This window comes from Lissotriton vulgaris, chromosome 3_1, assembly GCF_964263255.1.
Source record: "Lissotriton vulgaris chromosome 3_1, aLisVul1.2, whole genome shotgun sequence".
NCBI lineage: Eukaryota > Metazoa > Chordata > Amphibia > Caudata > Salamandridae > Lissotriton > Lissotriton vulgaris.
This window is the reverse complement of record NC_141689.1, coordinates 1,458,820,550-1,458,847,153: the sequence shown is the minus strand read 5'-3', so window position 1 is coordinate 1,458,847,153 and position 26,604 is coordinate 1,458,820,550. Positions and strand designations below refer to the sequence as shown.

General features: G+C 46.0%; 1 protein-coding gene across 1 annotated transcript; it reads right to left on the bottom strand.

Annotated features, from left to right (window-relative positions):
* Positions 1–3,710: 3,710 nt before the first annotated feature.
* Positions 3,711–8,361, bottom strand: LOC147728035 (uncharacterized). The gene is made up of 2 exons (XM_086963720.1): positions 7,222–8,361; positions 3,711–4,058 (listed from the first exon to the last, which is right to left on the bottom strand). The coding sequence occupies exons 1-2, from the start codon at positions 8,359–8,361 to the stop codon at positions 3,711–3,713; spliced, it is 1,488 nt and encodes a 495-aa protein (XP_086819846.1).
* Between the last annotated feature and the right edge of the window lie 18,243 nt (positions 8,362–26,604).

Here is a 26,604-nt window from a genome sequence, read left to right as displayed (position 1 = left end):
TATGCCGCGATTTTAAAAAAAAGGGTTTTTTTTGGGCTTTGGGGATCCTTGTGGGACCCCCTGAGCAGGCCTATGGGGTCAGGGGGTTTCTAACCTACCCCCTTTGCGTCTTTTGCGCACTTGTTTTTCAATTTTCTTGTGCCTCGTTCTACCCGGGGGGCCCAAGTCCCCGGGGCAATGGTTTCATGTGAATGGGGGCCCAGGGGGCACTGACACCCCCCGGGGCTTTAAAAAATTATGTGCAGGGGGCTCACAGCCCCCCAAAGCCCCGGCGACTGCCACCCCACCCCAGGGGCTTCAATAGAAGTGGGTGGGGGGCTCAAAGGCCCCCAAGCCCCAAGGACCGCCTATTCCTCGGGCTTTGTTATTATATATGCGGGGAGTCCCGGGGACCGCCACCTTCTGAGGCTTTTTTTAATAAAGAAACCTGTGTGGGGTCTTGAGCCCCCACCACACACCCCGGGGACCGCCACCTACTGGGGCTCTAAATACTTAAATTAGGCCCCAAGGACCACCACCCCCCAAAACTTTGCAATTGTGGGAGGGGGGCTATGGAATCTGTGATGGCCCTGGGAACCACCACCCCGAAGGGCCGGCTCCTGCAGTGTCCCGGAGTGCCCACCCCTGGGACACTGTAGTTTGCTGTGCCATAGCAAACTTGGTTTGCATTTTGAAAGAGAGAGCAGGGAAGCCTGCTCTCTCTTTCAAAATGTAAACCAAATTGCTTTTCCAAACGGAGAGATGCATCTTAGCAACTCCCCCTGTGGAAAAGCAATGCTGGCTCCAGTAGGAGGCGGGGAGCCGGCTGGGACCGTGGGGTGATTGGGGAACCCCCCACGGTCCCCAACGAGAGGTCAGGCACCAGGGGATGGGATCCCTGGGGCCATAAGTGGCCCGGGAGGGGGGCCACATGGCTCCCCTCCCCAAAATATAACTAATTAAATAAATAAGTTAAACAAAAGGCCGGCCCCGTGGGATTGGGCCCCCGGGGTCATAAGTGGCCTGAGGAGGGGGGCATTGTAGCCCCCTCCTAAAGATTTTTTTAAAAACAATAAAGGCCATGCCCCAGGGGATGGAGTTGGCGGGGCCGATTAATGCCTTGGGAGGGGGGCCACATGGACCCCTTCCAAATTATTTAAATTTTTTTAAAAAGGGGGTCAGGCCCTAAGGGATGGGGTCCCCATTGCCAAAACAATAGGAAAAGAAGGGGGGCCACACAGCACCCCTTCTTAAACAAAATGGAGAAAAAAACCATCATTGCGCAGAGGCCCCGCTCCCTCCCTGCAGCACTATGTAAACGCAGCCCTTGGCGCATTTGCAGATGGGGAACACATTCACCTTGAATACTGGGGGTCCCTGGGGGCCAACTAGCCCAACAGGAACCTACAGTATGCACCAGGGGGCTGCGTTGCAGAAAGGTGTTCTGAGACCACGTCCCTTTTTACACCTCTCTTCAATGCAGCTCTGTGGCACTTAATGGAGGTAGCTGGTGGGCTAATTGTACCCCAGGGACACTTAGTATTCAAGTTGAGTTAATTCCCCAACTTAAAAAACATGCAAAATGGCGCGTTTGCACAGTGGTGAAGGGAGGGGGCGGGGCATGAGGTGATATGTGTGTAAACACGCCCTGTGGCGTGTTTTAAGTTGAGTATTTAATTCCACTTCAATCCTGAGGGTCCCTGGGGGCCAACTAGCCTACCAGGTACCTCCAGTAAGCGCTACGGAGCTGCGTTGCAAAGTGTTGTAAAAAGGGGCGTGGCCTCTAAACACCGCTAGACAACGCAGCTCTCTAGCGCATACTGGAGGTGCCTGGTGGGGTAGTTGGCCCCTAGGAACCTCAGGATTGAAGAGGAATTATTTTTCCAACTTAAAATGTGCCACAGTGAGTGTTTGCAGAAATGTCTCCTCAGGCCCCACCCCCTTCCTTCACCATTGTGCAAAAGCACCCTGGGGGCCAACTAGCCCACCAGGAACCTCCAGTATGCACCAGGGGCTGCGTTGCAGAAAGGTGTTCTGAGGCCACGCCCCTTTTTACACCTCTTTGCAACGCAGCTCTGTGGCACTTAATGGAGGTAGCTGGTGGGCTAGTTGCACCCCAGGGACCCTTAGTATTCAAGTTGAGTTAATTCCCCAACTTAAAACACGCCAAGGGGCGCGTTTGCACAGTGGTAAAGGGAGAGGGCGGTGCCTGAGGTGATATGTGTGTAAACATGCCCTGTGGCGTGTTTTAAGTTGAGGAATTAATTCCTCTTCAATCTTGAGGATCCCTGGGGGCCAACTAGCCTACCAGGTACCTCCAGTAAGCGCCACGGAGCTACATTGCAAAGTGTTGTAAAAAGGGGCGTGGCCTCTAAACACCTCTAGACAACGCAGCTCTCTGGCGCATACTGGCGGTACCTGGTGGGGTAGTTGGCCCCTAGGGATCCTCAGGATTGAGGAGGAATAATTTTTCCAACTTAAAATGTCACCTCAGGCCCCACCCCCTTCCTTCACCATTGTGCAAAAGCGCCATGTGGTGCATTTCTGTTGAGGAATGAATTCCTCTTCAATCCTGAGGGTCCCTGGGGAACAACTAGCCCACCAGGTACCTCCAGTATGCGTGAGGGAGCTGCCATGCAGAGAGGTGTTCAGAGGCCACACCCCTTTTTGCACCTCTCTGCAACACAGCTCTGTGGTGCCTATTGGAGGTAATTAGTGGGCTAGTTTGACTCTAGGGACCCTCAGGATTCAAGGGGACTTAATCTCCCAACTTAAAAGGACACAGGGCGAGTTTACACAGGGGCGAGGGAGGGGACGGGGCCTGAGGTGACATGTGCAAACATGCCCTGTGGCATGTTTTAAGTTGGGAAAATAATTCCCCTTCAATCCAGAGGGCCCCTGGGGGGCAACTAGCCCACAAGGCGCTTCCAGTAAATGCCACTGTGCTGCGTTGTAGAGAGGTGGTCCAGGCTGTGCCTCCTTTTACACCTCTCTGCAACGCAGCTCTGTGGCGCTAACTGGAGATACCTGGTGGGTTACTTGTACCCAAGGGACACTCAGAAATCAAGGGGACTTTATTGACCAAATTAAAACAGCCACAGAGCTTGTTTGCACATGTCAGGTCAGCCCCCCTCTCTTCACCAGTTTGCAAATGCGCCCTCTGGCGTGTTTTAAGAGGTAGTTTTAATCCTGCTGCCCTAGTATATACTAGGGGCTTACAGAGGAGGCCATGGTAATCACAGGGGTACCCTGATGCATAGTGTTCTTTAGTGTATGTAGGTGTTCTAACTGTATGTCCCGTGGGGGTCGGAACGTTGGGATTTGAACTGGGTACTGTCGGTTCTACAGTTGGAGCTGACGAAAAGAGGAACACAGGCGCCTTCAGTAGCGGTTTCAACGAAGGCTTTATTGGGACGTAGGTTTTTTTCATGAAACACAGTCTTATAAAATTGGGCAAAGAAAAGGTATTTTCCTCTTGCGTTGATTCTTTGGCTTCAGGACTTCAGGTAGCCGTATTCCACACCGGGAGTCGTCTTTTGGTTCCGCTCTGGTACCGGCAAAGAAAAGGAAACGAGCGTCAGGACAAAATAATGACGTGATACTTCTCAAGGGTCCGGGAGTGAGGGAAGAACCGCCGTGAGCTCGTGCACTACTTAAATCTACCCCTAACAGGTGGGGAAAGGGAAGTGCTCGTGCAGGGCAGAGGGTTTAGGACTTTTCTACAGGAACATTCAATGCTGTTTCCTCCGCCCGACCCAACCCGCTACCCGGCCCCGTACCTCTTGGAGCCACGCTCCTCCCGTGGGAATGTGGCGGGGCGAAGCGTGGAACCGTTGGCCTCCTGGCGTGTCATTCTCCTTCTGGTCCGAGTCCTGGTAACTCCCGTCGTCTTCCACGTGTGCCTCCGCTCCTTGGGAAACGCCGTGCGACGAGGTTTCTGTCCTTCCGGCTTTTGACGCCGTTACGCTCTCAGGGGGTGGAGACTCGTTACCTTGGTCCAAAGTTTTAAAGGGACCGTCTGAATTACTGATCGGGGTCCAGACTGACTCGTCCTCTTCGGCCCATGACGCTGGAGTATTCTGTGGGGACAAGGGCACGGTAAAAGAGGTGTGGCTGTCCACCATTCTGCAGTAGTCTGAGGTTCCGACACCCGTGCCCCGTCACATTCCTCCCCCCCTGGCTTCTCCCGTTCAGGGAGAGGGAATACCCTCGAAAGAAAGTCTGCGTTACCATTGTCTTTTCCTTTACGGTGTTGAATGGTAAAGGAATACGGTTGAAGGGACAGGAACCACCTCAAGACCCTAGGGTTATGGCTACTGTTTTGATGTATCCATTTCAGGGGCGCGTGGTCTGTATGAAGGATGAATGGTTTTCCCTCCAGATAATATCTAAGCTTTTCTACAGCCCACTTTATGGCCAGGGCCTCCCTTTCAATTGTGGAATATCTGCATTCTCTAGGAAACAGCTTCCTACTTACATACAAAACAGGATGCTCTATACCATCTTTGCTGACTTGGGACAGAACAGCACCGATACCCACGTTGGAGGCATCTGTGGCTAGAATATATGGTTTAGAATGATCAGGAGAGGTTAATATTGGTGCCGTAGTCATGGTGGTTTTTAAGAATTGAAAGGCTTTTAGGGACTCTGGTGAGGGATGCTTAAACTCACTAGGTCTTGTGTCTTTTCTAAGGAGGTCAGTCAAAGGGGCTGCTATCTCAGCAAAGTGAGGTATAAACCTACGGTAGTACCCCACCAGTCCTAGAAAAGCTCGTAGATCTCTTTTGTTAGATGGAAAAGGGACGGCCGCTATTGCTCTTACTTTCTTACTCTGGGGAGCTATGGACCCTTCTCCCAAGACATAACCCAGGTAGTTTACGGTGTGAAAGGCGGCTCTTGATTTTTTTGCATTAATGTGAAGTCCCGCTTTCTTTAATGCAGAGAGGATGGTGGTCAGATGCAAAAGATGTTCTTTCCAATCTCGGCTGTAAATAACTATATCATCTAAATAGGCCGAGCTGAATGCAGTGTAGGGCTGTAACACTAGGTTCATTAAGCGCTGAAAAGTCGCTGGAGCCCCATGTAACCCAAAGGGCAGAACTGTAAATTTGTAAGCCCCATCATCTGTTACAAAGGCCGTTTTTTTCCGATCTTCTTCCCGAAGGGGCACTTGCCAATACCCCTTTGTGAGGTCGATTGTTGTTATATAACGGGCATCACCTATCTTCTCTATCAAATCATCAACCCTGGGGATGGGGTAGGTATCGAAATGTGACACCGCGTTTAAAGCACGAAAGTCCATACAAAACGTTTGGACCCATCCGGTTTGGGGATCATCACTATGGGTGACGACCAATGGCTCTGGGATGGCCGTATGATGCCTAGTTGTAGCATATCTTGGACTTCCTTTCGGACCGCATCTTTTCGGGCAGCCAGGATCCTGTACGGTCTTTGTTTTACGACTTTACCGGGCAAAGTCTCTATGCGATGTTCAGCAAGATTAGTTCTTCCGGGTAGGTCGGAGAAGGCGTCAGAAAAGGGTTTCAGTGTCTCGGATAACTCCTCCTTTTCTCGAGTGGACAGCTCGGTATTCACCACTAGTTGGTCCAGGGTTGAAGTCTGGGCCACAGCCGTCTGTCCTACCAAATGTCCCTTCCGAGGCGCTGGTCCCAGCCATTCCTTGAGCATGTTAATGTGGTATGTTTGTGTCTTGGATGGGGACAGGCGTAGCCTGTAGGTCGTAAGTCCAATGGTATCAATTATCTGATATGGTCCTTGCCATTCATGTTTCTGCTTGTTCATGCTAGAAGGCAAAAGTACAAGAGCCCAGCTTCCTTTTTCCAGTTTTCTCAACTTCTTTCCTTTATCGTAGGTTCGTTTGTACCTGTTCTGCTGGACTTCCAAGTTAGAATAGGCTAGCTCTTGTAGCTTTCCTAGTTTGGTTCTTAATTGGCTCGTGTAATCTAAAATTGTCTTTTGTTCTTCTGCTTCTTCATTCTCCCACATGTCCTTGGTGATTGCCAACAAGGAACGTGGTATCCTTCCGTATAGGAGCTCAAAGGAGGAACACCCCAGACTACTTTGTTTCTGGGCCCTAATAACATATAGGGCTATGGGCAAAAGCCTGTCCCAGGAGGGCCCCTCGGCAGACAACATTTTCTTCAGAGTTGCTTTGAGGGTTTGATTATACCGTTCCACTAGACCATCGGTCTGTGGATGGTACACTGAGGTCTTCAGATGTTTAATATCAAGGGAAGCACAGACCTCTTTCATTAACTTTGAAGTAAATGGAGTTCCCTGATCAGTCAGCACTTCTTTAGGAAATCCTACTCTTGAGAACAATTCCACAAATATTTCATCAATGGCTGCCGTTGTGGTGGTTCGCAACGGAAATGCTTCAACAAACCTGGTGGCGTAGTCAACTATCACAAGGGCATACAGGTATCCTCGACTCGACTTGGGCAAGGGGCCTATGATGTCCATGCCGACCCTTTCGAATGGTACTCCAATAATGGGCATCTTTTGTAACGGAGCCATGGATGGTCGACGGGTATTTTGTCGTTGGCAAACTTCACATTTCGCACAATATTCCTGCACATCTTTATAGATCCCGGCCCAAAAGAAATGTCGGGTTATGCTGTCCGTAGTTTTTTCTTTCCCTGCGTGACCGGCCGTCAGATGGGCATGCGCAAAGAAAAGAACCTGCTCTCTAAAGGACTGGGGTACCAGCAGTTGTAATTCTCCTTCCGCTCTGTTTTGTCTATACAGTAGGTCGTTTTTTATCAGAAAGCGCGGATAGGAGGGAGAGGCTAGATCACCAGCAGCATGGGCAGCTTCCCAGGCATTGACTAAGGTCCTGTCCTCACTCTGAGCAAACCGGAAGCTTCGATCAATAACCCAAGGCTCGGGGGACAGGTATGCAGGAAGATTACTACTCTGTTTTGTTTGTGATAGGGTCTCTTTAAAGAGGGACAAAAACTCAGGGTTGTCTGTTCCTAAGATCATGTCTTCAGGGAGAGAGTCCACCACCCCTACCCACACTGTACAAGGTACCCTATTTGGAAGGGCTATAGTAATAGATGCTACAGGGTATGGTTTTACATCTCCGTGTACACACCTTATATAAACGGGCCCCTTTGGATTCATCTGTTCTGGCTTAACAAACCGGGTTTGAATTACTGATTGCCTGCACCCTGAATCTAGCAAGGCTCTTACAGTGTAACCATTCATCCTCATACTCACGTAGAAGGTGCTGCCCATTTCGGCGGAGTACATCACTGTCCTTGGGAGATAGCCGACTTCCATCGGTTCCTCCGGTGGCTTACGTTTGGGACACATTCTTGCGATATGGCCCCACTCTCCGCATTCGAAGCACTGGGGACCTTTGTTTGGTGGAAGGATCATACTTGTGGGGCGTAGCAGCCGAGGCAGTTCTACTCCGCCCTTAGGTTTTTTCTCCATTTTAGATGGCGGAAGCACTTTCTGAACTTTTTCCGGCTCCCACGTAAGGGTTTTTGGTTGAGCTCTGGCGTATTGGGAAGCCATTTCGATTGCGTGTTCTACAGTAAGTCCCACATGTTGACGCAACCAGCGCTGTGTAGCGTAAGGCAAGGCTTCCATGAACTGCTCTAAATATATTTTCTTTAGTATGTCCTCTTTACTACACAGATCCGGGCGCAACCATTTGTCAGCTGACATTTTTAGCCTAAAAAAAAGAGTCTTTGGGTTCTCACCTTGAATGCCTCTTTCTTTCCGGAACCGCACACGATAGGCCTCCTGATCCAAACCCAAATGGTCCAGGATGACCATTTTGATGGTGGCATAAGGAGTTGTGCCGAGGGGGTTAGCAGCCTGATAGGCTGACTGGGCTTCGCCGGTGAGAAGAGGTGCTAGAAAGAACGGCCATTTCTCTTCTGGCCAACTCAGTGCGCGTGCCGCCCTCTCAAAGTTTATAAGGAAGGCGTCCGGATCTTCACCTGAAACGTATTTCTGTAGGGCCACACCTGGAGGATGGGGGGTATGCACTCTAACCTCCCCTTGGACTACCTGTGGTGCAGGGGTTATACTCTTCAGGCTTTCCAGTTGAGCGGTTATCGTTGTAGTGAACATATCCCGGTCTGCCTGTGCGGACGTCATTTGATTTTCCATCGCTTTTTCCAATTTCTCCTGTCCTTTAATGATATGGTCAATTAGGGCCTCCATCTTTTCTTTACAGACGGATGGTGATCCCACTTCTGACACCAGTTGTCCCGTGGGGGTCGGAACGTTGGGATTTGAACTGGGTACTGTCGGTTCTACAGTTGGAGCTGACGAAAAGAGGAACACAGGCGCCTTCAGTAGCGGTTTCAACGAAGGCTTTATTGGGACGTAAGTTTTTTTCATGAAACACAGTCTTATAAAATTGGGCAAAGAAAAGGTATTTTCCTCTTGCGTTGATTCTTTGGCTTCGGGACTTCAGGTAGCCGTATGCCACACCGGGAGTCGTATTTTGGTTCCGCTCCGGTACCGGCAAAGAAAAGGAAACGAGGGTCAGGACAAAATAATGACGTGATACTTCTCAAGGGTCAGGGAGTGAGGGAAGAACCGCCGTGAGCTCGTGCACTACTTAATTCTACCCCTAACAGGTGGGGAAAGGGAAGTGCTCGTGCAGGGCAGAGGGTTTAGGGCTTTTCTACAGGAACATTCAATGCTGTTTCCTCCGCCCGACCCAACCCGCTACCCGGCCCCGTACCTCTTGGAGCCACGCTCCTCCCGTGGGAACGTGGCGGGGCGAAGCGTGGAACCGTTGGCCTCCTGGCGTGTCGTTCTCCTTCTGGTCCGAGTCCTGGTAACTCCCATCGTCTTCCACGTGTGCCTCCGCTCCTTGGGAAACGCCGTCCAACGAGGTTTCTGTCCTTCCGGCTTTTGACGCCGTTACGCTCTCAGGGGGTGGAGACTCGTTACCTTGGTCCGAAGTTTTAAAGGGACCGTCTGAATTACTGATCGGGGTCCAGATTGACTCGTCCTCTTCGGTCCATGACGCTGGAGTATTCTGTGGGGACAAGGGGCACGGTAAAAGAGGTGTGGCTGTCCACCATTCTGCAGTAGTCTGAGGTTCCGACACCCGTGCCCCGTCACACTGTATTCTAAGTGTCTTTTAGCATAGCACTGGCTCTAGGACTGGTTAGTCAGAGTCAGTTACCACCAGTACCCATCTGAAAAAGATGAGCGTATAGGATGATTTTGCAACAAGGACTCTTTCTGTTCCTCTGTTTGTTCTTTCTGCATGTCTTCCTTCTTCGTGCACTTTTCTCCGTCTTTGAGGACTTCTGTTGCTTCTTTCTGCATTTCTTTTTCTTCTTTCTGTGTGCTTTTTCTTCTTTCTTTACACATCCTACCTCTGTAAGCATAAATAGAAACTAGCATTTAAATAAGCTTTGAAATAAACTGAAAAACATAGGTTTCAGGCACGTTATAGTTAGGAATTAGCATTTAAAAAACCTAAAAATTCACTGAAAAAAACATAGGTTTCAGGGGCGTTATAGTTAGCTGGGCTTTTTACTCGTAGAAAACCATTGAAATTCCCCCGTTATAGTTAGTTCAGCTAACTATAACTTGTGCGCCCGCAATGCACTGCTGATGACGTCACATATTACACCACTCATGACATGGTGAGTGACATCACTCATGACATCACTGATGACATCTCAAATTACATCACTGATGAAATCACTGATGACATCATCCTTGTGATAGTGGCATACCTCCTTCACCCTAATATAACCTTTGATACACACACTAAAAAATAGAAACTAACATTTTCAAATACCTGTTACAACACACCTATTCAGTAATTCCTAGATCTACACACACATCCACTCAATCACCAATAGTTCTATACAGTCACTCATACATGTACTCACTCATCATATGTACTCATACATCTATACATCCTGTTACACACTGACACTCATCCATAGAGTTACTCACACACATAGTCACACATGCAAACAAAGTATCAAACATCCATGTAGTTATATATACAGTTATACACACACCACCACACTTACTTTTAAAGAAACTTAAACATACTTACTCTCTTAAACAATCACTTATAGAAACACATACTTATTTATCCAGGAACTCTTCCAATCTCTTACTGCCACATACACTAATACTCACATACACTAGTTTAAAACATATGTAGTCACTCATAAAGACACTATTGAGACATTCACTCACTAACACACCTATACACACACTCATCCACCCATACAGTCCTGCATACATGCTGTCTTCAACACACACAAACAGTGAGTCACTCATGTATGCATCAATGCACTAAGTAAAACCCCCCAACGAACCACACAGAGACTCAGACACTCATACTGATACTCAAAAAACCAAATAATAACCCATATAGACACTCATGTAGCTACTCACCATCCCATGAAGCCAGTTATACTCAAAGTGAGAAACTGATACAGATATTTACATATTTAAACATTTATTCACTAACCCATGTATTCACTAAGATACACTTAATCAGTCAGTTATACAACCAATTTTACAAAATAAATCATACATTTAGACACTTATTTTTTCCATCGACCTTGAGATGTACATATATAAAACATATCTAATTTTCAGAAAGACACACATTTACTGGACGATGTCATCAGTGATGTCATTTGAGATCATCAGTGATGTCATGAGTGATGTAATATGTGACGATCAGTGATGTCTTTTGAGATGTCATCAGTGATGTCATCAGTGATGTTACTGACCATGTCATGAATGATGTAATATGTGACATCATCAGCAGTGGATTGCGGGCACGCGAGTTATAGTGAGTCCAACTAACTATAACATGGGAATTTCAATGGTTTTGTATGAGTAAACTGTTCAGCTAACTATAACTGGTGTGAAACCTATGGTTTTTTCAGTGAATTTCAATGGTTTTTTAAATGCTAATTCCTAGCTATAACGAGTGTGAAACCTATGGTTTTTTCAGTGAATTTCAAAGGTTTTTTAAAAGCTAATTCCTAGCTATAACGAGTGTGAAACCTATGTTTTTTTCAGTGAATTTCAAAGGTTTTTTAAAAGCTAATTCCTAACTATAACGATTGTGAAACCTATGGTTTTTTCAGTGAATTTCAAAGGTTTTTTAAAAGCTAATTCCTAACTATAACGATTGTGAAACCTATGGTTTTTTTAGGGAATTTCAAAGGTTTTTTAAAAGCTAATTCCTAACTATAACCTTTGTGAAACCTATGGTTTTTTCAGTGAATTTCATAGTTTTTTAAAAAGCTAATTCATTTGTATATCGACTTTGTAACCTACGATTATTTTTTTTTGGTTAGCTGTTTTTTACGACAATTAATTATATATATATTTTTTTTTAAAACATTTGTTAAATGTATATATATATTTTTTTACATTTTTTCCCGGTGCGCTCAGGGTGCGCGCACCGGTAAGCTCTCCCGAGAGCACACCGACAGCGCTATTTCTGCGTTCGTAAAAAAAAAATATGTATGAAAAGTAAATAAGAATGGAAGACATTTAGTACCATACTTATAAAATCAGTATTTTTGATTTACGAAATGAAAATGATTTTGCATTTCCGTAAAGCTATCGAAACGTCACTTAGGCGCGCCGCGTAAGCGCCCCCGGAAGCGCCTGCGTTCGCGCCGCGTAGGCACCCCTGGAAGCGCCTACCTTCGCGCCGCGTAAGCGCCCACGAAAGCGCTTCGGTGCGCGCAGCGTAAGCGCGTCAAGTCATGTGACCTTAAAATAACTCTTTTCATTGGTTGCTAACAGTTTTTTTTACAAAGAATGAAATCCCCACCCATTTCCTTCACTTCTTCTTTCACTTTTGTGACTGCGAGACCTGCCTTTCTGCTGTCGGATCTTTGTTGGATTAATATCTTGGATTACCATGGCTGCCAGACCATCCAGCAGTGAAGATGACTCAAATGAATTTCTTGATGAAGAGGTTCCTCAGCCGAAAATAAAAGAACACTTCATATGGAAGTTTTTTTCCATTCCAAATGACCAGAAAAAAGTAAATGCTCCAAAGGTGGAGTGCAGGATTTGTCACACTGTCCTGTCACGGGGTGACCCCACCAAGAAATATTCTTTTGGAAACTCCACTATGATTCGCCATGTCGAGAGGAGGCACCCCCAGAACTTTGCCCGGGAGAGTGTCAGGGCTCTGGCACGAGAGGTTCCCAGTGATGGGGCTTCTACTTCAACCGGAGGAGCAACTACTTCAGTGAGGGGGCGATCGCAAGAACTGATTCCTAACATTCAGCCTGCTTTTAATAAAGGCGTTAATAAATGCAGAGACTGTGATCAGCTACTTTGCTATGGGGAACAAAGTGTTCTGCTCATGGTTCGAGCATTGGAGAACCATCACTGCCGTTCCCAGCCCTAAATGTATTTTTTGTTTTTGCTCCTGTTGAGCAGTTTCCCATTCCCTGTTTTTGTTTTTGTTCTAAAAAAGGAAAAAAGAAAAAAAAAGTTCTTTTCTGAACTACCTCCAATTCTCATCAAAGAGCTGTGTTCTTAAAAAAATGAAAAAGAGTAAGTGAATAAAGATAGAGCCCAAACCTTTGAGGCGGGTAATCTCAGGAACCACAGCACCAATCACAACACCCAATACAGCGTTGGAAAGGACAGTTGCAGCAGAAGGACATAGGCTATGCAGAGACCCACCATATACATTTAATAGGTAAAGGAACTGTGCCAGCAAAGTAGTCTGCGTGTCTGCGTTGTGCTGTGGGCGTATGCTGGAGGCGTGACAAACGCTGGGGGCGTGTGTTATGTTCCGCCCTTCATGCCATGTCTCATATCGTTTGCAAATCCCACCCTGCTCCCTTTAAATACCCCTGCATCCCATAATCATAACCCACCCTTACTCCTTAAAATACCCCAACACCCTTCAACACTAACCCATCTTAACCCTATAAATATAACCTGTACCCCAAAACCCAAACCTATCCCTAAACCCTAAAAATACCCCTGTACCCCAAAACTCAGACCTAGCCCTGAACCCTATAAATACCCTTGAACCTCAAAACCCAAACCTATCCCTGAACCTTAAAAATACCCCTGTACCCCAAAACCCAAACCTAGCCCTGAACCCTAAAATTACCACTGTACCCCAAAACCCAAACCTACCCCTGAACCCTAAAATACCCCTGTACCCTAAAACCCAAACCTAGCCCTGAACCCTTAAAATAACCCTGTACCCCAAAACCCAAACCTACCCCTGAACCCAAAAATTCCCCTGTACCCCAAAACCCAAACCTACCCCTGAACCCTAAAAATACCCCTGTACCCCAAAACCCAAGCCTAGCCCTGAACCCTTAAAATACCCCTGTACCCCAAAAAACAAACCTACCACTGAACCCTAAAAATACCCTTATACCCGAAAACCCAAACGTAGCCCTGAACCCTAAAAATACCCCTGTACCCCCAAACCCATACCTATCCCTAAACCCTAAAACTACCCCTGTACCCCATAACCCAAAACTATATCTGAACCCTTAAAATACCCAAACACCCCAAAACATATACCTCAGTACCCCAAAACATATACCCCTATACACATACTTACCTTATCCAAACATTTTAAAAAAATATTCTTTTACCTTTCATGCATTTACAACGAATTTCGTTGTAAATGTATGCATGGTAAAAACATAAAATGTAATGCCATGTGTTGTAATGGCATTGCGGAGTCATGGTACTTTTGTAATGAAAGTATGCGGAGTGATGATATGCGGAAAGAAAGTTGCGGAATAATGGGTGTTTACCCTCCCCCGGTAAGTACATTGGTGGCACGGCGGGCCACATCTCCAGCAACATACTCATATTTTTTCACCACCCATTTGAAAAATGCACAGGTCTCTCTCATTGATGGCCAGCACAGACATACACTTTTAGACACACCTCCCGCCACAAGTTCTAGAATTGCGAACTTTAGAGCTGGGGAGCTACGTTCGAATCTTGGCATCAGCTCAACATCCTGTGATTCCAGGCAAATCGCTTTGTCTCCCTGTGCCTACCACAAATGAATGTGTTCTTCTGTAATGTAAATTGTGCTCATGCCATGTTGTCGAGCGTTGCGCTATATAATATTGCAAGGAAAAATAAATTAGGGAAACTCAAGTTCACACACTACTGAACGCGCACTCTTAAGTGCATCAGCAGTGCACTGTGAATCGGACTGTTTCACAGGACTGTCACAGATAAGAAATGCTATCAAAACGAAATCCTACAAAACAATATACTACTGGCCGGCAGCAATTCATACCCGGACAACGTCGGGACGGGCTGCTAGTATATATATATATATATATATAGTTCACTATGTCAGTGATCATGAAAAATAAATAAGCCACAGGCGATTAAGAACCTTACGATTTTCTAGAACTCACATTGTTTGTAGGACACAGCAAGTGGTCTCAAAGGGCAGATGTGCCCCTTGTCACATTGAGTCATTAAGCACAAGGGGCTGAACTAACCCACAGATGCACTGTCCCAGTCTCTTTCACAGTTCACCCTTGATTGAGTGCACCAAGCACAGAAGACAGCTGCGTACCCAATTACTGAAAAGTTTACTGGCCTTAGAGAAGGCCAAACTGTCAGTTTGTATTGTGTTTAAACCTACAGCTCTGTCTTTGCTTCTAGGGGACACACACTAATGCACTGAGTGATTGTACCTAATAGGGTGTGGGGGTTGGCTGGGGATTTCCTGGGTCCTCTGTATCTCCCTTTCAAGGGTTGCCCTTGGGCGGAGTTCTGAATGTGTACCACTGTCCATGGAGTGCACAACCAGTGGACCTATTGTTAGCTTTTTGCCCTGTTCCTCAAATCTGTAAGGCAAGGGCAACCCTAATCTATGGAGAGCTAGGAATGGAGCACGGCAACAGGCTCTTAACTGTAAGTGTTAGTTTTGAGGAAAAAGAGTAAAATGAATAGGGCCTGATCACAAAAATATGTAAAGGTACATGGAGTAATTTACATATCTGTCTGGGCAAGCTTTTAAGTTTGTTGCCTATTAACAAACATTCCCAGGAGTATGCTTAGAATATTGTAACAGGCACGCGTTTCTAGGCATACTACAGGGAATGTTATGTCCTATAACTCACTAGCTGCTATTCCTAGTGTGTGGATATTGACATTGCATACATTTAAACATAAGGGGAATGGAGTCCAAATCTGGGAGAGAAACATCCCCTTCTCATTCTCGAAAGGGTCCATAGCTGAAGTACTTTTCCAGCCATGTCCGGGGTGTGAAGAGGATTGTATTTGAATTAATGTATGCCATCGAGCATACATGTTTGTGGGCGTACACAAACAAACCTTCAAGGATAACTATGCCTTGTAGTGCCTCTATTCACCCCTTGCAAAGGTTTTATTACTATAGTTTTTTCTTCACTTGGGTCTGAGAAATATGCAGTGGAAAATCCAGTTTTGCTTGCCTAGACTCTTTTTATGTATTACTTGCAGGCGTAAAATATAGATATTTTGGTCATAACAAAGGTTTACAGACAAAATTACCTTAGTTAATCAGGCCAAAAGTTTAATCCGAAAAAAAAAAATTTTAATATTGTTTTTAGAGAAACTAGACAAAAACATATGCATGCAATAATAGATGCAGATAATATTACCAATATCGCGTTTTGGATTCTTTGATCAGTATTACATTTTCTCTGAATTCCACTTTTATGACATGTCTGCCGTTTGGTATATAATAAAAGTGAATGAAAAATGAATGGATTTAAGCAGTTTGTAGAGCACTAATAATACTTATTTCAAATAGAAAATGCGTTGTAAATGTGAATGTTCCTTTAAATTGAAAGGAAATGAACCTGTCAAATGAGAATATAAATATGGAAGGAGCAAGTGCTTATTTAGTAGGAGTCCTTAACGTGTTCTTTTACATTATATTAAAAATGTAAGCACGTTTAGTTGTGCAAACGACACGGTGACCTAGAAACAGCTGATAATTATCAAAATAATGAGTATACTTTAACTGCTAATGACTGACCTAAGCTAGGGACTGTCAGAATAAAGTTTTGCTCTAACTTCAGTTAAGAGGGAACTGTTTCAGTATGATTATTGTTGCTTCATTTTGTCCCTTTCTAGTTAAAGTGACTTTAAAGAAAATTGCCTTGAAAAAGATATTAAGCAAGGGCGAAATTTTAACTGCATACAAATTAATCTTAACTAACCTACACATTAACTCGAGACATTAAGTTAAGAAACTGGAAATATGAGTCCTAGATCTGAATTTACCACTTGGGAGATGCGATGCTTTAGCTCCTGTGCTCTTTTAAGTTAAAGCGGTGTACTTTAAGGGGTCGCAAAACCCTTTGATAGAGAAGTACGTGCAGCTTTTTTTAGCAGTTTTGCTAAGGCGGAAGTACGGCCATGTTGTGCATTCAGTGACACCGCAATAACTAAAACGCATTTTGAAAACTGGATAATGTGGTGCCAACTGGAAGGTTAGGTATGTTTCAGATGAACCTTCAATATATAATGACATCTTTGGAGCACAAAATAGTGACCAAACAATACGAATTGAACTAACTTGACAGAGTAGAGTCGTTAGAATATCCCATTCAAGCGACTGCAGAAATTTTAATTGTTAAACTTTACACACGAGATGCCACAATGTGAGCGGTGACAGAGTCCTAATAGTGCCCAATTTATCCCCAAGCAAATAACTGGTTTCTGTGAGCAAAAGGGTGTTCATCTATTGAGGACCCAGGCCTGATCTGCAGTGAACATAAGATGGGCCATGACCAGTTAACGTTGGTTGTTCGTCCCACTCAAAGTTATGGCTTTGGTTTCTGGACTATAAGGATCTTCAGTAGGCCAAACTGAAAACTCTTACAGAGTAGAGCTCCACGTGGTCTGAGCCATTTGTTAATCAGTCATTCTATAGCCTCCATTTCCCAACAATATGTATCTGCCGCCGGCACCGGCGGCAGATTAGCCCAGCACCATGTGACTCTGGGCAATAGCTTGCTTAATCTTCCCGAGGGCCCCCAGCGCCTAGAGACCCTTGCATTGCGCTTTACAATTGTGGATTTATGAAGATGTTATGGTCATGACTTTTTCTGTAGTAATGTCTACTGGTACCCGAAGTGAGATTTTTCTAAATTCTAAAATTTACAAAAAATAATGACCGGCCTAGATTTTTAGACACAAAAGGCTATAAATATTCTGAACTGGTTGCTTAGGATGCTCACAATCAAAAGGATTCTGTGTAATGGGGGGTTCCTATCAACAAAATGTAGGGTCCACATCAACATTTAGAATTTCACCTGGTCTTTGGGATTTCTCTGAACAGTTTCTACTATCCGCTGAATCTTTGTCACTCAACTGTTAGGGACCCAAAAACTGCAGCACTCAACATGCTATGCATAACCTTTGCCCTGTGGACAACTCTTAACAGAGATCCGACACCATCCACATATGCACGCTCTCTTTGGAGCACAGGCACTGTGCAAAAGGTTAAATTTTTGAGCAGTAAACAAACTATTGTAAATTTGCTTTAGATGTAGCACAATAAATATGTTTCAGTATCAGATGAATAAAGCAAACGGTCACGCACATTGAATGATGTCATCAATTATATCATCAACAATGTAATTTGAGATGTCATCAGTGATGTTATCAGTGATATCATTGAACAAGTCATGAGGTATGTCAATTATAAGGTCTTAGGCAGTGATGGCAGGGCTATTTTTTGGGGTTCAAAGTGCAACATTATGACTGACAATTTTCCCTAACTATAACTTCACTTTAATGTTTGGTGTTTTTTCAGGTCCATTCTAGTTAGAACATGTGTTGGGCCGTTTCCCCTACCATTATGTAACCCCACTCTTTTTTGAATGGAGTACGTGTTCCAACGTGCTGACATGAATGCACTTTTAAATTAATTAACTATCAAGAGGAACATTTTGGAACTCCGTGAACCTTCATTTGACTGACATTGGATTTGAGTAGTTTTCCAGTAGTATTATTAGTAGTACTCCACGAAGAAAGGATAAAGCATCTAAAAACTGGTTCACATATCCTCATGTGGATAGAAAGTGTGGTGAGGAACGCATCATAATCCTCAATGTAGGATGAGCCATAGTGATCTACAAACAGTCCTGGAACAGTTATTGATCATTTGCATGGTGAAAGATACATTGCTTTTCAAATCTGAGTTTATGTTTTATTATAGATCTTAAAGAGATTATGGGAGTATTAGTGGCTCACTTTGGGGACAGCTATTTTGTGGTTGCAAAGAGTCTGATTTGCTAAATTGAACCCATTGCTTTTTGGTATGTATTAAACCCAAATGCAATTTGTTAACACTTCCCTGAATTCTAATACAGATTGGTGAGTATATACCATATCACTATTTGGAAGGCGCATGCATTAATGTTTTGCAACTGAAATCAGGTTGTAAATCACTAATATGTTACTGACTACACAAAGGTAGTGGTAACCCATTCACAAATGGGTATGTGTCTTCAAAGGACTCCTTCCTCTTTATCAATGTTGATAAAACCATTGTTTGCTAGTAGGTAGTGATCCCTGGGAACCATTGTTTATTTCAAAGAAAGAAATGGGAAACTTTTCTTTTCTTCCCGCTCAAACGAGTTGGAATTAGGGAAAATGATTGCTTTATTTAAAAGTAATCACAGATCTGGTGGTCTTCTAAACCCAGCTGGACACCATCCCTGTGATGGTAACGAAACATAGTGGGTCTCACTTTTGTGACATACCTCATTAATATTCATGAGGTGGGTCCAATTGTGACCAACTATGATTCAGTATTTTGTGAACTGACTTATGGGCACATATGTTGGTTAAAAAAATACCAATTAATTAACAAAAAAATGGTAGATGAATTGCAACTACTGATCGTGAATCCAATGTACATACTTCTTGCCCCTGATTCACAAAATCCCATTTTGATTTATTGGAGGGAGCAAGATCTGAACTGTTTTCAGAGAGTAAGGTAAAGGACCATGGATTAACTGGTCACATGTAGCATCGGAAAGAGGACTTGGAGATAATAATTATTAGTTAATTATGGAGGGTGTTAGAAATGGGGGTCTCTATTTGGCAGAGGTAGGTACCTTTGTAAAAAGAGGGACCCTGCTTCTAGTTAGGGTAAGGGATATACACAATCTCGATAACCCCTGCTCACCCCCTGGGTAGCTTGGCACAAGCAGACAGGCTTATGCCAAAAGCAATGTGTAAAGTATTTGCACTCAAAACACACAGTAATACAGTGATAACACCACAAATGGATACCACAACAGTTTAGAAAAATAATATATCTTTATCTGAACTCAAGACCAAAATGACAAAAACCCAACATGCATGTAATAAGAATATGACTTTTCCAAGGTTTCAAGCAACTAGGTCCATAGAAAACTATGGTACGTGATTCTACACAAAGTACCTGTAGATGCTTTAAAATTCACAAGGCCAAACACCTGCAGAGAGTGGAAGCGTTGTGAAATAATGAGATGTGTCAGTTCCTGAATTCTTGGAGAGGCGATAAGACAGTTCTGCTGCATGTAGGAGAAGTAATGCATAGAATCCGTTCTGTAGGGGGAAGTGATGCGTGGACTCCAAGACGGTTCTGGTTCGCAGGTGATGCATCGAGAAAAGATGCCGCACAGGTGTGATGCACAGAAATCCGGGATTCATCGGCGATCAATGGAGCGGTGCTTCATTGGTTTCTTCAGCTGTGATCCATGATGCGTCAATTCTCGCAGCCTCGACAGGCGCTGTATCATCTCGGCAGCAGCGCGGCGATGCATGGACAATCTTCACGCACGGCTGTTCTGCCCAGGGAAAAACAGCCACAGGAAGAGCAGCACGATGATTTCTTCAGTTTTTCTGTTTTTCTCTAGCTCCCAAAAGCACGAAGAACCTCTAGAGGTCCACAACTGGTTTGGAACCTCCTGGCAGCTCAGAACTCTCAGCAGCAGAGCTCAGGGGAGCTAGGGTTGAAGTCTTTGCGTCCTTGAGACTTCAGAACTGGAGGCCAGTCACACAGGCCCTTGGATATCTTCTTCAAGCAGGTTCACAGCAAATCTCCAGTCTTTGTCCTTTCCTTGCAAAAACAGAAACTGCAGGTTAACCCCACACAGCACACTGCAAGGGTGCCGCACTCCTCCTCACAGCTCTTCAGCTCTTCTCCTTGGCAAAGGTTCCTCTTGAGTCCAGAAGTGATCTAAAGTTCTGGGTTTTAAGGTCTACTACTGTTTCCCATGTTGTCATTATTCTCTTTGTACAAGGGTCACTGAGTTCACTCCAAACCAGTTATATCCTCACTGGTGCAGTATGACCACAGGGTGTGGAGACAGCATTGTGCAAGGGAGACAGGACCTATTCCAGTGCAAGGAAATCTCCTCCCACTGCACTACATGCAGCCAAGCCCCATTAAGCTCAGCTCTGAGTCATCCAGGAATGGCCAGGCACATCTCAAACCCCCCAGTGACTGTCTAGTGTGAATGCACATCCCCAGCTCCTGTCACTATACAACTAGATAGTCAATACACACAAACTGGCAGAGGCTCAATGAATGGTTAAACAAGTTGATGTCTACTTTCTAAAAGTGGCATTTTTAAACACTCAATTTAAAAAATATCTTTACCAAAAAATGTTGAGTTCAGAGAGCTTAAACTTTATTTCTCTATCTTGTCACAATGGGAAGTTATATTGTAAGATATTACAAAGTTATTCTGATGTAATCCTATGGGGCAGATAGTCTATCAATAGTGAAAAACAGAGTTGACAGTATTTCACAATCAGGTCATTTCACACACACCAGATCAAGTCCTACCTTTCACATACATTGCACCTTGCCCATGGGGGTACCTTGGGCCTATCATAGGGTTGTCCTACATGAAAGAAAAGGGAGGGTTAGTGCCTGGCAAGTGGGTGCACTTGCCAGGTCAACATGGCAGTTTATACTGCACACAGACACTGCAGTGGCAGATCTGAGATACCTTTTCAGGGCTACTCATATGGGTGACACAATCAGTGCTGCAGGCCCACTCGTAGTGTTTGATTTGCAGGCTCTGACACATTCAGTGCAGATTACTGGGGACTTTCCAGTAAATCAAATATGCCAATCAGGGGGGGTGTGGCTAGCCGAGCCGGGGAATGGCCGCTTTGTAAGTGAGCTCCGCTGGCCAGGCAATAATCCTCACAATATCCTGCACACGCAGAGGCAGCAGCGACACAGAAAGGCCAACCCCGGGCTGTGGGGACACAGACACCTGAGGCGGTGCAGTTTCAGTGAGAAATCATGCTTCGATTGCTGTGAAATTAAGCACATGGAAGTAGCGACGGGCGCACCCTTCCGGAGGCATGGTGTCAGAGGCCGGGCTATCCCAAAACTTTAGCCCACGGCTCTGGAGGCCTGACGTTCGCTTAATACACAAGGCAGTAATCACCCAGGCTGAGCGCTGAGGGCGGCGATCATCTACACGGTGGTACCTTCAAGTGCCGAGTAGCTGAGGATCGCTCCATGAATCAGGGCCCTGCCAGAGGCGAGATGCAGCAGTGTGAGGTGCGGAGATCCACTGCCACCATGTTGTGAGCCTGACTCGACACCGAGTGATAGGGTGCCCCTGTGCGGTCACTGGAGCCGCGGGCCCTAGCCAGATCCTGCACGGCGCTTCCCTCCCTCCCCCCTCGCCCCCCTGTGGGAAGGACGATAGAGGTCCGACGAGTGGAGGGATTCAGACCGGTAAGCGCTGTGTGTGACAATGGACTCTGTGGGGAAGAGGCGGACCCGCTGTGCCCTGATTTAGGTGAAGACCGGTGCTAAGTGGATGGGGCTAGTGGCAGCGAACATTTGATGTACTGCAACTGCGCGGTGGTGCATGGAAGAGAGAGCAGTGAACACATCAGAGGAGGCGTCCTGAGCAGCACCCTGGCAAGAAACAGACAATAAGATGCAGGCTGGGGAGCTAGCAGAGTGCTTGAGGGTGCATGCCATGCACAATTGAGTCGGTCTGCATGTGGACTTTGGCCTGCTGGATGTCTGCCTATGAGGCAGCCGCGCTGAGATGCGCGGGAGCGGGCTGAGTGGCAGCTCGTGATTGCTAGAACAATCTCCTGAAATTTAACTTAGGACTGTGACACTGGGTGGACAATGGGAATCCTCTGTGAGTAATATGTACCCCTGATTGCGGGCGAAGAAGTGCATAGGCTGCTGATAGTGGATATAGGCTGAGGTCCCTGACTTAGCCTGCGTGCTGTATGGCACGCCTCCCACGCTAGAGGGGAAGATCTTATCCCTGGTCTTTAGTGCTATCTGTGGTGAGAACTGTCTCCAGCTGCTGGGATGTTGAAGCCCTCCCAAAAGAGTGGTGACTACAGGTGCTGTAGAGTGGACACCAGTTGGGGACGTGCCCTGGCCCATGAGACTGAGTTCGACTAGCTGCTTGGTGACCGCTTGATAGTTGGGTAGCGCCATAGACAAGGTGGTGTGTGCACTGAGTGGCCCGCTGCTATGGAGGAATCATGGGTAAGCCCGATACGGAACAGCCCAAGCTGAACTTTGAGAATAAGCGTGCAACTAGGCAAACCAAATTTGAACCTGACAAGCAGGGTGCGACCAGCTTGAGCTCACAGGCGGAGGATCAGGGAGAAGACCTGTGTTCATTGATGTTGAAAATGCGAACTAGCTTGTGAAATATTGACACAAAGCTTGACACTCTAACTGCACAGTTACACTCAGTGAAGAAACAGGTGACAACGCACGAGACCAGATTGGATGGTTTGGAGAACTGGCACACTGAATTCCATGAGTTTCAGACCAAAACTAAGGAACAACTGCTTCAAATGGACAAACTACTGTGTGTCATTAGGGTAAAGAATGAGGATTTGGAGGTGAAGTCTCGAAGGAATAACCTCTGAATAACTGGAATTCGGTAGACCACAGCCATCATTAAAAAAGGAGGTATTTGTGTTGAACTTATTACATGAGTTGTTCGACCCACACCTATCCACAGTGTTTGTGGTTGAGCGAGCTCACAGGTCCCTGGGCCCAAAAGCCCCAGTGGGTGGGACTCTGAGACCTATCCTGGCCAAACTACTAAACTATCAGGATAGAGACATCATTCTGCACCTGGCAAGGGAGAAGGGGCAAATAACTCACAAAGGAAACAACATCTCCTTCTACCCGGACTTTACACTGGCGGTGCAAGCAACACGCAGAGAGTTTCTCCCAGCAAAAAGTATCCTTCTGCAGCCTCAGATACCTTATTCCGTGCTCTACCCAGCTAAGCTAAAGGTCTCGCACGATAGTACTGTTCACTATTTTATGGATGCCAATTCTGCACTGATATTTGCCAAACACGTTGGCGGCAAGAGGTCAAGGAATGCCAGACAAGTGGAGGGAAGACCGGGAGACCGGCTAAGTGACAATGATTGACCTATGTCTTGAGTTCTGCTTGATGTGACTGCTGCACTTCTTATATGTTGCTCTTGTGTTTTTTGCCGATATACAAGTTTGACTCCTGCATTTATCTGCTGTTCTACATTCCTGAGCTGCGGGGTGCCGGGTACCAGGGGTCATGGAGTTCATGTTTTTTCTGATATTGTATATATCCTGATATCCGTGGGCTGCCTGTCTGCATTCTTCCTGGCCTCCCTGTGCTGATAGGGTAGTCCGCCGGCTACTCCTTGCCTCCATGGGAACTTTCCCTATATTGAGTTTGCAGCTGTTTAAAGTTGGTACTGGGAGGGTATGCTGCAACCTGATTGGGGGGTTGGAGTGGGTGGAGGGTGGGAGGTTGGTTTGCTCATTTTATTTTATGCCAGGATGCAACTACAGGACAGTTTGTAATGATACATTGGGCTGACAGCAGGATGTGGCGCGCAGGACCACAGATTAGATACACGTGTCTATCATGAAACCACATAATCACACATGAATGTTCTCACGTGAAACATTAGGGGGCTGAACGATGGCAGGAAGGCTAGGCTGGTACATGCCTATTTGGCTAGACACAGCACTGATATCTGCTTTATGCAGGAAACGCACCTTAATATACAGCCCTCACAGTGATTGCAGCACATTAGATGGGGAGGTGTATACTCTGCAATATATTCCAACTATGCACGAGGAGTGGCTGTGTTGATTTGGGGGGGTTGGACTGGCGAGAGAAGTCTGCATGTTTTGACCCCGAAGGGAGATTTTTATTTTTGCATGGGAGGTTGGGCGGTATGGCCATTGTGTTGCCGGCTGTGTATGGGCCAAATGTAGATTCCCCAGACTTCTTTCGTGATTTGTGGACACGGATTAGAGCTACCAGATTCCAAACAATAATTTGGGGCGGGGACTTCAATGCCATACTAAATGATGATCTTGATAGACTAGGCTCGGCACGCACCTTACACCCCCAGGCCAGTGCAGCGCTGCAGGAAATCATGTCTGATGGAGATTTACTAGATATAGGGCAGGTTGTGCACCAGGAACAGATGGAGGGGACATGTATTTCTAGTCATCATGCGGCCTGGTCCCGCCTTGAGTTGAGGTTGGTGTCACGTGATGTTGCTACCTGGACGCTTGAGGTGGCCCATCTGGCACGTTCGCTATCAGATCATTCCTCTTGCATGCTTAGAATGCTCTTGCCGGGTGCCCCTCCGCGAGCCTTTATGTGGCGACTACCCCCTCATGCACTTCTAGACCAGGCCTTTAAGGATGAAATCTGCACTGACATTACTGAGTATTTTGTGCTTAATGCCGGGTCGGTTGATACTGAGGCCTCATTGTGGGAAGCTTTTAAAACCGTGGTCAGGGGACAATGCATCGCACGACAAGCTGGGGTGCTTAAGGCTTTCAGGGGCACTATAGAGACCTTGGTGGGTCAAATTATAGATCTTGAGAGACAATTCTATTCTATGTCGGACCCTGAGACTGCTGAGCTTCTAAAGACAAAACTGCTAGAATTTCCAGAGGAAACACAGCGGGAGGTTAAGTTCCTAGGAAAATACGCTGAGGCAAGGCGGTATGGTGAAGGAGACAGACCTGGCCTCACACTAGCGGGCATGATTCCTCCACCTAGGTTCACTGCGTATGTACACGAGCTGCGCACCACCAGCGGGCCACTGTTAGGGGCCAAACAGAGGTGATTCACGAGTTCTCAAACTTTTATTCATCCCTGTACACTGCCACACAGATATCTGACCCAGAGGGCCTGCCGGAGTTTCTTGACTCCATTGCCTAGGTGTGGTTCAACAACACGCACAGAGTTTATATGGATCTCCCCATAACAGTGGAGGACGTCACTCTGGTCATAAAGAGTCTACCTCTCATTAAAGCCCCCGGGCCCGATGGCCTTACTACTGCGTTCTACAAAACGTATATTGAGGAACTAGCCCCTAGATTGCTTGATGTTTACGAGGAGGCATTGGAGGTGGGAATTCTTCCAGTGTCAATGAGGGAGGCAATAATAATAACGCTGTTTAAACCTGATAAGGAGGAAACTGAGGTAGACTCTTACAGGCCACTGTCCTTGATCAATGTGGACATAAAGATCTATGCTAAATTGTTGGCAAATTGGCTGCAACCGCTCCTTCCGATGATTGTGCTCCTGGATCAGTCAGGGTTTATCCCTGGACGATCAACGTCACACAATTTGCAGACACTGTTCTCAGCGTTGCATTACCTTCACCGAGTGTTCATGTGGCTGCCGTATTTTTAGATGCAACGAAAGCATTTGATACCTTAGAATGGCCATATTTGTTCACATTATTAACGCGCATGGGACTGAGTCCCCAGTTTATAAATCGTATCAGGTTGCTAAACACAACACCGCTTGCCCGGATTAGGGTAAATGGTCTGCTATCCAACCCATTTCAGATATTGCGGGGCACGAGACAGGGATGTCCCCTCTCGCCAATACTTTTTGCCATTGCAATGGAGCCCCTGGCTGCCAGAATCCGGCAACATCATACTGCGAGGGGGATTGGTTTCAGCACACGCAGCCTCTTAATCTCGCTATATGTAGATGATGTAACTCTGTATATTCTTAACCTTGAAGAAAACCTAGACCGGGTCCTTAGAGAGTTCATCAGATTTGGAGGCTTGGCGGGTATTTCTATTAACTAGAAAAAGTCGGTGGTGTTTCCATTGACTGACGACACACCGAAGGTGACATCTGAATTCCCACTAAGGTGGGAGGATGAGGCAGTAAAATACTTGGGGGTATGGTTGAGCCGGAACACTCAGGAGATCTGGAATTTAAATTTTGGTAGAGCATACACGTGGCTAGAGGGGAAAGTGGCAATCTGGTCTAAATTGCCCCTGTCTATTGCTGGGAAAATAACGCTGACAAAAATGGTGATATTGCCGAAATTTTTATACTTGTTTGTCAATGTGCCGATCCCACTCACGCAACATTTCTTTTCACGGTTAAGATCACAGTTGTTGTCACTTGTGTGGGCGGGGTGCAGGCAAGGGTATCATGGGATCTGTTGACGCTTCCACTACGACAGGGCAGCTTGGGTGCCCCTGACATGCTGTTATATGCTTTGTGCGCGCAGGCTCAATTTCTCCACTTTTGGGTGCACCAGGCGCCATTTCAGCCTCATGTG

What these genes read in the sequence shown, in the direction of transcription:
- LOC147728035 (XM_086963720.1), bottom strand. Translation starts at nt 8,361, where the DNA reads ATGAAAAAAACTTACGTCCCAATAAAGCCTTCGTTGAAACCGCTACTG. An exon ending in AAATGGGCAGCACCTTCTAC is followed by an intron (nt 4,059 to 7,221) that starts GTGAGTATGAGG and finishes TTGTCCCCACAG; the next exon opens with AATACTCCAGCGTCATGGGC.